The 14,798-nt window shown below is 38.4% G+C and overlaps 3 protein-coding genes across 3 annotated transcripts; all 3 read right to left on the reverse strand.

Moving 5' to 3' along the window:
- Positions 1 to 573: 573 nt before the first annotated feature.
- Positions 574 to 5,631, reverse strand: LOC118275768 (sodium channel protein Nach). Its single transcript, XM_050695651.1, has 10 exons — positions 5,537 to 5,631; positions 4,901 to 5,110; positions 4,459 to 4,591; positions 3,682 to 3,845; positions 3,258 to 3,390; positions 2,751 to 2,887; positions 2,450 to 2,640; positions 1,871 to 1,997; positions 1,124 to 1,233; positions 574 to 728 (listed from the first exon to the last, which is right to left on the reverse strand). Exons 1-10 carry the CDS (start codon positions 5,629 to 5,631, stop codon positions 574 to 576), a joined length of 1,455 nt encoding a protein of 484 aa, XP_050551608.1.
- Positions 5,632 to 6,515: 884 nt separating this feature from the next.
- LOC126910972 (sodium channel protein Nach-like) lies at positions 6,516 to 10,221 on the reverse strand. Its single transcript, XM_050695652.1, has 5 exons — positions 10,041 to 10,221; positions 8,353 to 8,540; positions 7,566 to 7,692; positions 6,933 to 7,042; positions 6,516 to 6,637 (listed from the first exon to the last, which is right to left on the reverse strand). Exons 1-5 carry the CDS (start codon positions 10,172 to 10,174, stop codon positions 6,516 to 6,518), a joined length of 681 nt encoding a protein of 226 aa, XP_050551609.1. The 5' UTR covers positions 10,175 to 10,221.
- Positions 10,222 to 10,734: 513 nt separating this feature from the next.
- LOC126910973 (pickpocket protein 28-like) lies at positions 10,735 to 13,040 on the reverse strand. Its single transcript, XM_050695653.1, has 4 exons — positions 12,835 to 13,040; positions 11,998 to 12,130; positions 11,318 to 11,481; positions 10,735 to 10,888 (listed from the first exon to the last, which is right to left on the reverse strand). The coding sequence occupies exons 1-4, from the start codon at positions 13,023 to 13,025 to the stop codon at positions 10,735 to 10,737; spliced, it is 642 nt and encodes a 213-aa protein (XP_050551610.1). The 5' UTR covers positions 13,026 to 13,040.
- Positions 13,041 to 14,798: the final 1,758 nt, after the last annotated feature.

The raw sequence follows: 14,798 nt of genomic DNA on the forward strand, positions 1-14,798 counted from the left end.
GCACATTTTTGTAATAAATTACTATCACTTAGAGTCAAGCTATGTTCTAAAGTGCTACTGACATTTTTACAATTTATTATTTCTATCAATGTATCTTATTTACTATGTAGCTTACATTATACATATGTGCAAGTGCATCGGATACAAATCTAGAGACGTAATGCCAAGGACACACTGTGACACACATATCGCCGACAATCCCGTCATAAAAAGATGATATTTTTTTCATTCTACAGGGAGGATTTTCTCCTGTACGTAGAGGTGGGCGCGTTTACAAACACATGATTCCATATCCACACCAGTACCCTTAGTACGAGTTTACGTTTAACGAAATCGAAACGAGAGCGCGCTCGGCGGTCTGATTGGCTGGCGAGAATAAACCAACCAATCAGAGCACCGAACGCATTCTCGTTTCGATGTCGTTAATAGTAAAGCAAACTCGGTAGTAGTTTTTAGTCAGTAAATGTGTATATAACAGGTAATCATATTCTCTAACTTGTGCTACATTACCTACTATAAAAACTGTAACAAACTAACTACTACATAACTCCAGAAATCAAAGCTCGAATTTCTTTAATTCGTATTGTAATGATTTGAAATTTTCATGAACACCTTAGCAAGTTTATTTTTAACGTAGTTTTTGAGTCCGAGGTAAATGTAGAACAATATTTCTAAGAGACTAATGCAGCTGAAACCCATGGACAGGCCGAATACTCCTCCCAGATTAGCTGAAACCAGAAACACCGTGCTTATTTACCAAGGTTTAGGATTTAATCACCATGATATTACTAGTAGGGAATAGATGTCATAACATGGTCTCTATAGGCGGTGTGGTATAATACGAGGAGGTCTCTTAAGGTACGCGTCCACAGGCCCGCATCGTACACAACGGATTTTAGTTTGTCTTGTATAGAAACTCATACAACTGCGTCCACTGATCCGCATCGTACGGACCGCATCATCGGCAATGCCTACATGCGATGCGTACTGATGACGTTTTACGGAATGCGTACGATGCAGGCCTGTGGACGCTTACCTTTACAATGCGAATAAGCGATCGTCACACAAATACACGTAACAAATAAAGATTACTAGTGTTGGAAAGAATTAATTTGGTACTCACAAGCTAAGCTGATGATGGACATAACCGTTTCTTGTTTTTGCTTCAAGTACACCGGGTTTGTGAAGAAGAAATGAAATGCACTGGTACTCTTGCTTAAAACCAAGCCTTCACTGCAAATTAAAATTTAGAAATATTATGTAAGTTTAATATTAATACCTATCTAGATATCACGAAAATGAAAATTAGAATATGAGAATCTTCGCGCCACGAGAGCTGGTAGTTTAAGATCAAGCTATCACATTGTGACAGCTGAGCTGGTCGAGCTAATAGAAACCTACACTAGTACCGTGAGCGCTAAATCCAAACCAATATTTGAATTTCAACTTGGTCTGTAGAAACTTCAACTGAGAGTTAATTTTGAATCCCATGATTTAGATTGATCAGGACTGGGAAAAAACCTCTTCTCACGCGGAAAGGGAAACTATAAAACTTATAACACCTTTTATATTACTCTACTTTTAAGTATGAATTCCTTTTTTTGAGGGGAGAATATCATCTAATGTCTTCTCCCGCCTTGGGCGAGACGAGAGGGAGTGTCAGACTCTTACTGACTAAAAACCACCCCGTTCCTTCTCCTGCTTTGAGCCAGAACCCCGGTAATCTGTCCCAATGAAAATGGTTCCCCGCATGCGGGCTCTATTATGGCATGCGTTTACAAAATCTCCCGCACCCCGCATGCGGACGCTAATGACGAATGAAAATGCGCCCTTAAGTTGTTCGCAGCTCCGGAAAGTATGAATTACTTACTACGGATTTTTGAGTGTGTAAGAGATGGCCTTAAAGTTTCCCAAAATCATTTCGCCGCGGTATCTCCGCGACTCGCAATCTCGTAAACAGTTGCATTTCTCCGGCGTCAACCATTTGGACATATTCCCTGAAAACCATTTGAAATGTTCAATAATAAAAGTTGGAGTTGGAGAAAACTTATTTGTTTTGTAGGATATATTTTTATACATTCCTACAATATCAAATTTAGATAAGTTTAATTTTACTTTAAACCCCTGGTATGGTGAACGTAGATCTACGCAAGACAATGTATTTTTTATCGCGGCAGTCATGGCTGCCGGTATATGATATCGCCAGGCTGTCAAGGGATTAAACATAACATTATAAAATCTTTTTAGTTTCACCATCTCTTCGAAGTACAACTATAGTTCTTTGAGTTTTTGAAATTAAACTAAGCAAGCAAGTTGTTTGTAAGCACAAAACATGTCAAAAATCCCCCTTCACTTCATAAGAGGACTTCTTATCCGGTTTTAAGCAGGGACGTAGGTATTCATATCAATCATATCATTCTAATGTAATGTTATGTTACAGAGCACTTACATTTTACATCAATAATGCAGGGAATATCTACGAGTTTGCAGACGTTGTTTCTACCACTATGCGGTATGTACGCAGGAATGCATCTGCAAGCGCTTTTCACTGCATTCGCATAGCACAGATGGTCACAGTCCGAGTTATGGTAGCTCCAGAAGTGATCTAGACGATGCTCGTCATGGAAGAAGCAATTTCGACTAAAAAAGAGATAATGGTTTACGTAAATATCCACGTTTTTCTGAAGAAAAACACAAGGAACAATCCTATCCCTAAGCAAAGATTTTTGAAAGTCTTTATGTTGCTTTACCTCCTCACAGGCAGCGATTTGACCTCATCAGAGCAGTACGTGTAAGTAGCTGTGATGGTATGGAATGACTCGCCGTAACTCTCGATGTAGGACAATTCGTCGTCGGATGGAAACTCTGTGTAGTCTGTGTACATCACCTAGAAGTAAGGTCATTACCATAAATACATAAATATGTACCAGGAATCTAAATGGAGTTTCTTGCTCGTTCTTCTCCATTCGAAGCAACACTTTGGAACGAGCGCCTAGCTTCACTGACAGACAGACTGACGGACAATTTAATTTGACGTTTCAAAAGTGCCTAATTTAGGATTAATTGAAATAAATGCTTTGACTTTGACTTTGACTTTAAAAGTTATCTTGTCAAAACTGTTTCTGTTTTTTATGGTATAAGCCGGTAAACGAGCAGACGGATGGGAAGCAATCGCCTTAGGGAATCGGGGAATGGGAAGGGGGGTAATTGGGCTTCCAATATATGCATATAAGTTTAATTAAATAAATATAATGTACCGGGACTGCTCCAGCGTTCAGTAGCGTGCCAAGCATGGAGTCCTCCATCTCGTAGTCAGTGACTACTATCAAAGCATTAATAAATCCCGTGGCTTTCACCGTGCGGTTCACGAAGTTTTGGTCTTTGACGTTCCTTTAAAACAAGAGGCTATGTTAATTCAATCACGTTTCATTGCTTTTTTAAGGGGGGAATATCATCCAATGACTTCTCCCACCTTGGGTGAGGCGAGAGGGAGTGTCAGACTCTTGCTAACTAAAAACCACCCCTTTCCTACTCCTGTTTTTCGAACCGGAGCCCCGGTAAACCCGCCAGGTAGACCGCAGCTCCGGATTTTATTGATTGCTTACATCCGATATTACTACTTATGTAGCCATGTTAAATCTCATGATAGTAATTATACAAAAATTGTTTGAAATAACTTACATCTTGCGATTGAACATATAGTTATTGTTAAAGGTGCAGCAGTACCCGCGGGCGGTCAGGATCGGTTTGAAGAGGTCTGTGCAGTTGTACACCTTGCGTTCTAAGTAACAGCGCTTCAGGAACTTTGCACACAGTTGAGGCACACGACCCAGCAGCTCTGGAACCTGCACAAAGGTGATTGTAAAAAAATACCAACTAGTAGCTAACGCAGGCGCGGGCGCCTCGCTGCTAACACCTTATCATGCGAAAGCCCGCGCGCCTAAACTTTTGTAGTTTCTGTCGCCGCACACATCCCTAAGGACACGGCGGTGCTCAGCCCATGCAGGGCACACCGCTACCGTATGCTCCACCGTGTCTTCCGGGCGGTCCTCGCAGTGACGACACCCGGGCGTTTTTTGCCGCCCAATCAGAAACAGGACACTACCGAAACTAGAATTAGAAACTCTCATCTCATGGCGGTAGGTAAGGACGCCGTGGCGCCTCTCAAGCCACTCCTCAAAGAAGGGACTTACCGCTGCAATGATAGCGAGTCCAGCCCTCGGTTGCGACAGTCGTTGCTGCCATTCCGCCATGAGATCGCACCGGAGCTCATCCCGCCACGTACTAATCTGGCGCGGCAGTGGAGTTTCGTGTTCTTGTGTAACTGCTAGTCCACTTTGGACTTTTGACAGTAAGTAACCTACCTTTTGCCCACAGCCTAAGCCACGTAGCATTCGCTTCAAGTTACAGTATCATAAAGCTATCCAACCGACAGACTACTAGGTAATATATACTTACAGTGTATCTATTCTTTTCTAATAAGTCCTGGAAATTTTTCAAATGGTTACGTGTTTGGTCCGTGATATTAATATATTCGTAGAAGCCCAAAACTAGCGGTAGATATGATTCCAAATCAGTTTTGTTGCCTTCACTGTAAATAAAAATATAATTCAGTACCTTTTGAAATCTCAAAACCTATGACTTAAGAATTTTCTATGAGGTTAAAACAAACGCGTAATAATATTATTGAGCCAAATTGCATATTTATTTTTCAAAATATAGCTACAAATATGTAGATATCATCATCATCATCATCAGCCGAGAGACATCCACTGCTGAACAAAGGCCTCCCCATTAGTCCTCCACGTAAATAAGTAGATTAATTAATATAATTTGTTTGATAATTTGTTTTAAATATATAACTTACTTAGTTATTATATAAAATAATCAGTCAACTCACATGAGTGTGGTCTTGAAATACTCCAGGGAGGATATGGTAACCTGGTTCGGGGTACACAGAGTGATGGCAGGGTAGGGAAGGTTCTTTATTGGTTCGAACTGGTTCTCTATGGCGACCCTTGTTGGCATTTCTTCAAAACGATTGTACAGAAAGTAGGTGATGGAGAAAGACATCGCCAACACTGATATCATGTTCACTGTCCAGAAGCATCTGTGTGAAAAACGAGTTAATCTTAGAGATGATTCTACATTTTTCTTTCACATAGTACCTAATATTGCTTTAATAAAATTATCACGGGGCAATAGGGATGATGAAGGGGTATGAAAATTAAAAATCTATTTAGTTCGATAATGAAAAAATAGGACGCGTATTTTTTTATTTTGTCATATAACGTACACTTATATTTTTAACTAGCGACCCGCCCCAGCTTCGCATGGATGCAATGGTGATATATCATGCATGTAATTTACATATAAACCTTCCTCTTGAATCACTGTTTATTAAAAAAAAAAGTATCAAAATCCGTAGCGTAGTTTTAAAGATTTAAGCATACAAAGGTACATAGGGACGGAAAAACCGTCTTTGTTTTATACTATGTAGTGACGAGTAAAAATGTATGTAGGAGTATGTACCCACCTTGACAATATATCCGGATAGATATAAAAGTACTTGAGTCCTACTATTGTGCTGTTCAAGCAGTAAGTTCGCAAAAGACGCCAAAAATTATCCATTTTAATTCGGCTTCAATTTGCCAGACCATTTATTTCATTAGCTTTCTGTTTACTCATTTAAAATATTTCTAGTTCCAGTTTTATAAGTAGTGCAATTAAATAATTATATTAATAGCTGTCACGAATACTAATTAATATATCATATCAATAATTACATTTCCTATATCTGATGTGAATAGTTAATTACACCGTGTATTTAATTTTCAAGGTCAATTAGCATACCTACTGCCTTTTATTTAGAATAATTATGCATTTTCAACAATTCCAAGGGATCAATGAAACACACGGCTTGTTCACATGAACTACGCGAGGAAAGCTCTATCAGTTTCAAGTCACTCCGGGACTCATATTCATGAGTAAAGACGCAGCCAGTCCGCCTAAATTCTACAAAGCTTAATGTATCTGTAGTAGGTACCTACTTAATAATACAGATACAATTTGTTTTAATAAATAATTGAAATACAATGCAATGTTACTCATTTTATCCCCGAATATTATCCCACGTTATACCGTATACAATGTACACCCATATTTCAGCATTTGTGTTAAAAGTATGTACGTACCATGTAATAGAGAGTGAGGCTTTTGCAAAATATTGGGCACAATTCTAGACTCGTGCAACTACTGAGAAATTTTCGAAAACCCGAAAAAAATCCAGTAATACTTTGCCCGACCTGGGAATCGAACCCGAAATCATAGGCGAGGTGGTTTTTAGACAATAAGAGTCCCGCCTTGGGCGGGAGAGGGAGTATCAGACTCTTACTCTATTGGTCATCAAGTCATTGGATGACTTTCCTCCTTAAAAAAAATAGCATGGTAGTATATGTAGCCTGAGTAACCAACCTTATTACTAAAATGAAACAGTATTTAAAGTTCAGATTTGTTTAATTTATATTCAAACGATTTTTAATGTAGTTTCTGAGTCCGAGGTAGATGTAGAATAATATTTCCAAGAGACTGATGCAGCTGAACCCCATGGACAGGCCGAATACACCTCCCAGATTAGCTGAAATCATAAAACACTGTGGTTATTTACGATTATACACATCAATTCAAGCGTAGTGATTAATGCTTAAAACTGCTCCGTGTGAGAAGAGGCCTTTGGTTAGCAGTGGCTACTTATAGGCTGATGATAATGATATCAATTGTGATTTAGAATATATTTTGACCATCCCATGTCCTAGTACTCTGACTCCTCTGGTGTTACGGGTGTCCATGGACAGCGTTGTTCGCTTACCACCAGGTGACCAGCGGTAAGAAAATTTGGAGTCTGAAATCGTAAGAAATCTGTACCAACTCACAAGCTAAGCTGATGATGGACATAACAGTTTCTTGTTTTTGCTTCAAAAACACCGGGTTTGTGAAGAAAAAACGGAGTGCACTGGTAGTGTTGTTCAAAACTAATCCTTTACTGCAAATAGAAACATAACATTTTTTTACAATAACTACAGTGAGACTTACTAAATTAACTAAAAATCACGGTTACTGCAGCCGCCTCTGAGCACGCTGCTCATGATGAAGAGTCCCTCTGTGTCTCCAAACTAGTAGAGCTTTTCTCCATTAATTTACGTGAGTAAATCGTGATTTTTAGGTAGTAAAGCTATAAAAATAGATAGAGTTTTTGTATTCTCTCAGTCCTATGTAACACCACCAACAAAAAGTGGAAAGATTAAGTTTAATGAAATTAAACTTAATTTAAGGTTGAAGACTGATTACTTTTCGGGAACTACGGATAACGTCACAGTTTTCTGGGGCTCCGGCTTAAAGCAGAAGAAGGAACAGGGTGGTTCTTAGTCAGTAAGAGTCTGACACTCTCGCCCATCTCCCGCCCGATTACGTTTGTTGCTCTAATGGTTGACGAATACTAACATACAATATGGTTAAATATTCATGAAAAATTATCAAACACTGTACATACAATATTAGATACTTACTAGGGGTTGTTGATGGCATAAGGTACAGCTCTGAAGTTCCCCAAGGTCACCTGACTGCGGTATTTGCGCGACTCGCAGTCACGCAGACACGGACATTTTTCAAACGTCAGCCAATTAGACGTATTCCCTGAAAAGTGACATAATACACCTAACTTTACTTACCCCGGTCATGTATTTGATAAGAGGCCTAGCGTGCTAGGGAAAAGTGAGACATAATTTGAAGTCTTTATTCAGTATTAGATGATGTCGTGGTGGCCCGAAGGTTTAAGACGTCCGCTTCTCACGCATGAGACTGCGGGCTCGAAACCTACCAATGTAACTTTTTCCGAGTTATATATACTTTCTAAGATTATTTAGAAGCCACTGACAAACGGGGAAGGAAAACGACGTGAGGAAACTTTGGCCATAATCTATACTTAATATTATAAAGCTGAAGTGTTTGTTTGTTTGAACGCGCTAATCTCAGGATCTACTGGTCCGATTTGAATAATTCTTTTTGTGTTAGATAGCGCATTTATCGAGGAATAGGCTATAAATCATCACGCCACGATCAATAGCAACCGAGCAGTGCGGGTGAAACCGCGCGGAAGTAGTTTCTAATAAGTTTGAAATCGCCAACCCGCATTGAGCAAGCGTAGTGATTAATGCTCAAGCCTTCTTCATATGAGAAGAGGTTTTGGTCAGCAGTGGCCACTTATAGGCTGATGATGATTCAGTACCTATTAGGTATTTTGTATGCCCCGTTTTAAAAATGATGATGTTTCATTATAAAGTATTATATACTTACATCGAACTGCAACTGAACATGGAATATTAACGAGTTTGCAGGGGTTCCGCTTGATGTGGGGAATGAACACGGGAGTACAATTGCAGCTTTGCTTCACTGCGTTTGCATAACACAAGTGGGTACAGTCCGAGTTATGGTAGTTCCAAAAGTGATCCAAGTGGTACTCGTTGTCAAAGTAGCAATTCCGACTGAAAAAAGGTAATGTGTTTGTTTATTGAACAGTCTTATCGTTTCAGGGTGTGCTGACTAACTGAGTATATAGGGTGACTGGTAACAAATTCTGCTAACAGCTGATCATGCGAAAGCATTTTGTTATTGTGACAAAAATAAAAGTTATGAGTATACAAAAAAGTTTCTTTAGGAAAGTTGTTTGTAATCATGAGTATGTGGCGACACGTCGCACATAGACTATCGACGAGCAAATCAACGGATGACGTCATAAATATCCTGCATCGCACATACGAAGTTTACATGCGAATTAACACGGATATAAAATCCCAACGAACAACAGTTGGGCAGAAAGCCCGCCAGGCACGATCACCTCGCCTGGTCGGAGGATCCTCCTTTTCTTAGGGAACTTTACTCTCTGTTCCCTAAAGTGGTGACCCCGACGTGATTGAAACCAACCTTCACGGAGCAGATCAGCACCGTCATCCTCATCGCCACCTCCCTCACCCATCACTTCTCCGCTGAGCGGTAATCAAGTCGCAGCCAACCAGCATCCTCGGCCTCATCAGGGACCACCACATGCTACATCGAAGATATGCAGCCTGGTTCTTCCCTACGGCCTTATCAGCGTCTAGGCACAGCACTCTGCACACGGTCTGAGGACGTCTTCCTCCCGTCAACGCAGACGCCAGCCACTACGCACCTACCCTCGCAGCATCTATTCCCCGACTCACCGTGGGACACTGCGAGCTTCACTACTCCGACTCACTGGAGTATCACCCTGCACCGCTCACCCGACTCACTGGGCATTCAGCGGCATAGTTCCGACTCACTGGAACTAGGGACATTCTACACTGGCTCTGGCACCGCTCATCTCAAGCATCGACAGCCGTCTCAACAGGATCGACCTCCGGTCTTGGGGGGGAGTGATGTGGCGACACGTCGCACATAGACTATCGACGAGCAAATCAACGGATGACGTCATAAATATCCTGCATCGCACATACGAAGTTTACATGCGAATTAACACGGATAGAAAATCCCAACGAACAACAGTTGGGCAGAAAGCCCGCCAGGCACGATCACCTCGCCTGGTCGGAGGATCCTCCTTTTCTTAGGGAACTTTACTCGCTGTTCCCTAAAAGTACAATCACATGTTTAAATATCCGTCACTAATTACCAGTCACTCTGTATACTGAGGGAAGAGAAATATTATTTTCAAGAGTTTGACTCTACGGCGGCGACAAAAGGCTACTCAATTTTTAATACTACAGTCTGACTCTGAAACAGAATGGCTAATGAAGATGGCAGACAAAGAAGTTGTAGATATTTCTAAGAAGTCCAAGATATAGAGAATATCTAATATATGATATATGTATAGAGATATATAATATATAGAGAATATTTCCAAGTGCTCACACCAGGCTAGGATGTGATGAGGCGTGTGACATGGTAGTATTTGTAAATGCCAAAAATAAAAAGTTTTATAAAAGAATAAGCTCATACAAGCTACTCCCTACCTCCGCATAGGCAGTGATTTGACTTCATCAGAGCAGTACGTGTAAGTAGCGGACAAGATGTGGAACGACTCGCCGTAATTGTCATGGATAAGTAATTCGTCATCGTGTGGAAACTCTGACCAGTCCGTGTACATCACCTAAAAGTAAGACTACAACCATCAGACTCAGACCCGAGCTCAAAGTATTTAGACACATGTACAAATATTTTAATAACGGTCCTAGTATTATCAATTTCTCCTTGGCCATAATAATAATTGTCGATATACCCAATATCGCCATGCTTAAATTCCTCTCCGACTCAGACTCCAGAGCTAATTTCTGTTAGGCCATACAGGCTTTAACAGTTTTATATATGGCCATTTACTTGCACATGGATGTGTTCGCATAAGTGGATGTTTTGCTAGAAATATTTAATACATACAGAACTGGGCCCAATATACTGCCCTGTGGAACTCCTGACTTAATTTCGTGCACTTTTAGGTAATGTAGCGTAGGTTTATATTTAACATCGAAGAATATTTTTCCGAGACAAGATTTGACAAAAGGAAAAAGGCGTTCCATTTTCCCGAAGCATTGTATTTTACTTTTAAAGACTATTAATTGCAGAATGCTTAGTGAAAGGCCTCGATAGGACACAAGTGTATAGTTACACCTACCATAATTTTAAGTATTTTCATGTGTTTTATTAAGTATTTTATGAGTAAGTATTGCATACCGGCGTCGCTCCGCCAAAGAGTACTGTATCATTCATGGCGTTGTCTTCTTCATAGTCTATGACCACTAGCAATGCCTTCTTGAATCCGGTAGCTCTTACATAGCGGTTGACAAAGTTCCTGTTTTTAACATTCCTACAAAACAAGAGTAACAATAACATAAGTAGAACATACACTGTACCTATGTTATTGAATAGGGATTGATAACAACTATGACAAATTCAAAGCTTTATATGTATAGCTTTTTATCTTTAAGTGTGGGAGAGCCATGCTTCGGCACGAATGAGCCGGCTCGACCGGAGTGATACCACGGCCTCACAAAAAACCGACGTGAACAACGCTTGCGTTGTGTTTCGTTATGTGAGTGAGGTTACCGGAGGCCCAATTACTCCCTTCCCGATCCCCAACAATCCATACATTTCTTACCGCCAAAAGATCTTGGTGTTTCAAGTGTCCATTGGCGACAGACGATTGCTTACCATCAGGTGATACGTCTGCTCGTTTGCCGGCTTATTCCATTTATCCAGAAACATATATCGTATGAGTTTTACTTGGTACACTTACATTATGCCATTAAACATGTAGATATTGTTGAAGCTGCAGCAGTATCCGTGAGAGGTAAGTATCGGTTTGAAGAGGTCTGAACAGTTGTACTGCTTGCCTTCTAAATAACAGCGCTTCAGGAAGTTTCCACAGTTTTGAGGTGTACGAGCGAGCAAATCTGGAATCTAGGCGAATGAAAACTCGATCAATTAAGTGAATATAATTATAGATAATTTCATTTAAAAGTAAAAATATAATAAGGTCTTTCCATATATTACTCTGACATAATTATGAGAATTTTGTAAGATGATGAATGGCGGATGAATTAGTTTTAAGTAATTAAAATCATTGTAGTTTTTTGCCAAATATATCACTTTAACTGTATATTTTCTACTACATAAATAAATAATACTGAAATGGCTTCAGGAGGGGAATTATAGTACTACCATCTTCCAGAATACCAGGGTAAGATGGTGACGTAAATAATGGTATTGAGTCTGGTAAGTGAGAGTTTCGGAAGTCCGTATGACTGTTTGATTGCAATCATTTCTAGGGAGTACTTTTTCCCAGAAACTATGGCGCTATTAACACAAAAACTACAGAATTATTACATCATTCTGTTATTTCTATTGATTTAGTTAAAGGTTAGTGTTAAATATTTTGTTTTATAAATAAATCAAAATAAATTAAATAAAACTTACAGTGAATCTGTTAATTTCCAATAAATCCTGGAAACTCTTCAATAAATTGTCGGTCTGGTTCGTAAGACTAATAAATTCGTAGAAGCCTAAAATTAGCGGCAGATATGTTTCCAATCCAGTTCTGTTACCCTCACTGTAAAGAAAATTAAACGAACACTCTTCCAGAATAATTATATATTTAATGTATTATAGTAAAATTCTTCCATATGTGGCGTAATGTGCACCTCCTGCCTACCACTTCGGCAATAAAAGGCGTTGCTTCTTTCATACTGCTGAACAAAAACTTAAGTATTGCTGCCATACTTAAGTAAGTAAGTTGTATACTTGCCAATCTTTAAACATTGATGACAAAGACAAAGTATCTATATTATTTTTAATTAAAAATATGGTAAAAAGTTTTAATGGGCTTGTATTGTATGGTCATAAAGATAACCAGTGTGTACCAAGGCCCAATTATCCCCCTTTCCCAATCTCCCCAAAACCTAATTCTCCAACCATCCTTAAATTTCTAACCTCCAAAAGGCTGGCAACGCACTTCAGTGTGTACCAAGGCCCAATTATCCCCTTTCCCAATCCCCAATTCTCTAACAACCCTTAAATTCCTAATCCCCAAAAGGCTGGCAACGCACTTCTAACGCTTCTGGTGTTTCAAGTGTCCATGGGCGTCGGCGATTGCTTACCATGGTGATCCGTATGCTCGTTTAGGGGCTTATTCCATAAAAAAAAACAAATATCAGCACCATTGGACGTCAAACAAACAGGTCAAGCTTAATAAAACCGTTTGAAAAGATATAGTTAGATACATCATGTTTTTTTAAATAAAAAGATCCAACTCACATTAGTGTAGTGTTGAAATACTCCAGGGCAGACACGGTTACTTGGTTTGGGGAACACACAGTGATGGCAGGGTAGGGAAGGTTTTTAATCGGTTCGAACTGGTTCTCTATGGCAATCCTCGTTGGCATTAGCTCAAAACGATTGTACAGAAAGTATGTGATAGAAACGGATATGGCCAATACGGATACCATGTTTACTGCCCAGAAGCATCTGTGGGCAGAATACGTAACTAATAAAGTACAATAAAATTAGTTAACTTGGTATTTTCCGATTTTTTTAATCGATAATAGTCAGAAATCATATCACACATAGTATAAAGTAAAATAATAGTGACATACATTTTTCGCCCGCCAGCTTCTCATGCATGAGATTGTGGATGCGAAATCTACCAACAGCAAGTTCTAATGTGACATTTTCCGATTTTTATGCGCTTTCTAAAATTATTTAGATACCACTAAAAAACGGTGAAGGAAAACATAGTGAGGAAACCTGGGCTTATCGTTCTAATTATAAGATTGAAATCGTCAACCCCCATTGAACAAGCGTGGTGATTAATGCTCAAAACGTGTGGGAAGAGGCCTTTGGTCAGCAGTGGCCAGGCTGATGATGGTTGAGGAGGCCCAAAAAAGTTGATTTAAAGAGAAGATGTTATGAATACAATACCTTGTTAATATATCCGGATAGATATAAAAGTACTTGAGTCCTACTATTGTGCTGTTCAAGCAATAAGTTCGCAAATGGCGCCAAAACTTATCCATTTTGTTTTGATCCAAATCTAACAGACCACAAGGGCAATTTGGTTACCTACTGTTTTAACTTTTAGTGTTTCAGTTCAGTTATAATAGTAGTAATAAAATATTTATCACAATAATTAAGTCGTTTTGTAATTATTGCAAATGTCCCGATTAAAGATAATTAATAACAATAATTAAAAAAAACATATTTTTATCTGATTTGAATTGTTCGGTGTGCTTTATTTTCAAGGTCAAATGCTATGAATTATATTATAAATTATAATAGTACCTAGATAGTCCATACCATACCATATCTTATTTTAATTTGCGTCACGTTTTTTATATGATTATTTTCTCCTATATTGAACGAGTTGATTTGTGTTGTTGATTTCCATCAACAAGAAATCTACAACACTTATATGTACATAGTTAGTAGGAACACAGATTATAAATAAAAAATCATTTAGGAAAAATGTATAAAGTGATTTAATTGAGAATTTCTCATTAAGTACATAATATTTTTGTAATAGGTAACAATGTTCTAAAGTTCTGTTGACATTTTAAACAATAAATATACATATATAAGTACAACTATATCATATATATATATCTCTATTTAACACAGTGTGTGTACTGTAAATATCATAATTTGTGTGCAACGGAAATACATCAAACATTTACCTACATTATAAAATAATAATACATTACATAAGTCGATTTTTACTACAAAAAAAAAACATGTTGTATAAATATTCAATACAATATGCGTAATATTCGCCAAACGACAAAATCTTTTACTATATCTATTCTGAAATATCAAAGTGACGAATTATTACATTCTGACTTCAAGATTACCACAAAAAGTACATATTATACTTGATAGAATATAATTGTATAAATACCACATCCTGTGCGACAATAATACAAATACTCTGTAAATAACACCTACAATTTCCTTTCAATTTAAAGGTTAACATAATGCCTTGACAGGGTAGACAACATCATAATATGTGGTTCAAAACTGGATAAAGTTTAAGGGGGTATTAAATCAGAACTTCAAATATTTCTTGAATGATTAAAAATAGATGAATCAAAGAATTGAATGTTATTATGCTGCACCAGATTTTTGATACGAAATAAAGAAGTAAACAAATTGCCATGCCATTTAGATTTAAAACATGTAAATACGTGGTTACCCCTTAAAATTTATATTCAGTTACAATATCACCA

This window comes from Spodoptera frugiperda, chromosome 8, assembly GCF_023101765.2.
Source record: "Spodoptera frugiperda isolate SF20-4 chromosome 8, AGI-APGP_CSIRO_Sfru_2.0, whole genome shotgun sequence".
Taxonomy (NCBI): Eukaryota; Metazoa; Arthropoda; class Insecta; order Lepidoptera; family Noctuidae; genus Spodoptera; species Spodoptera frugiperda.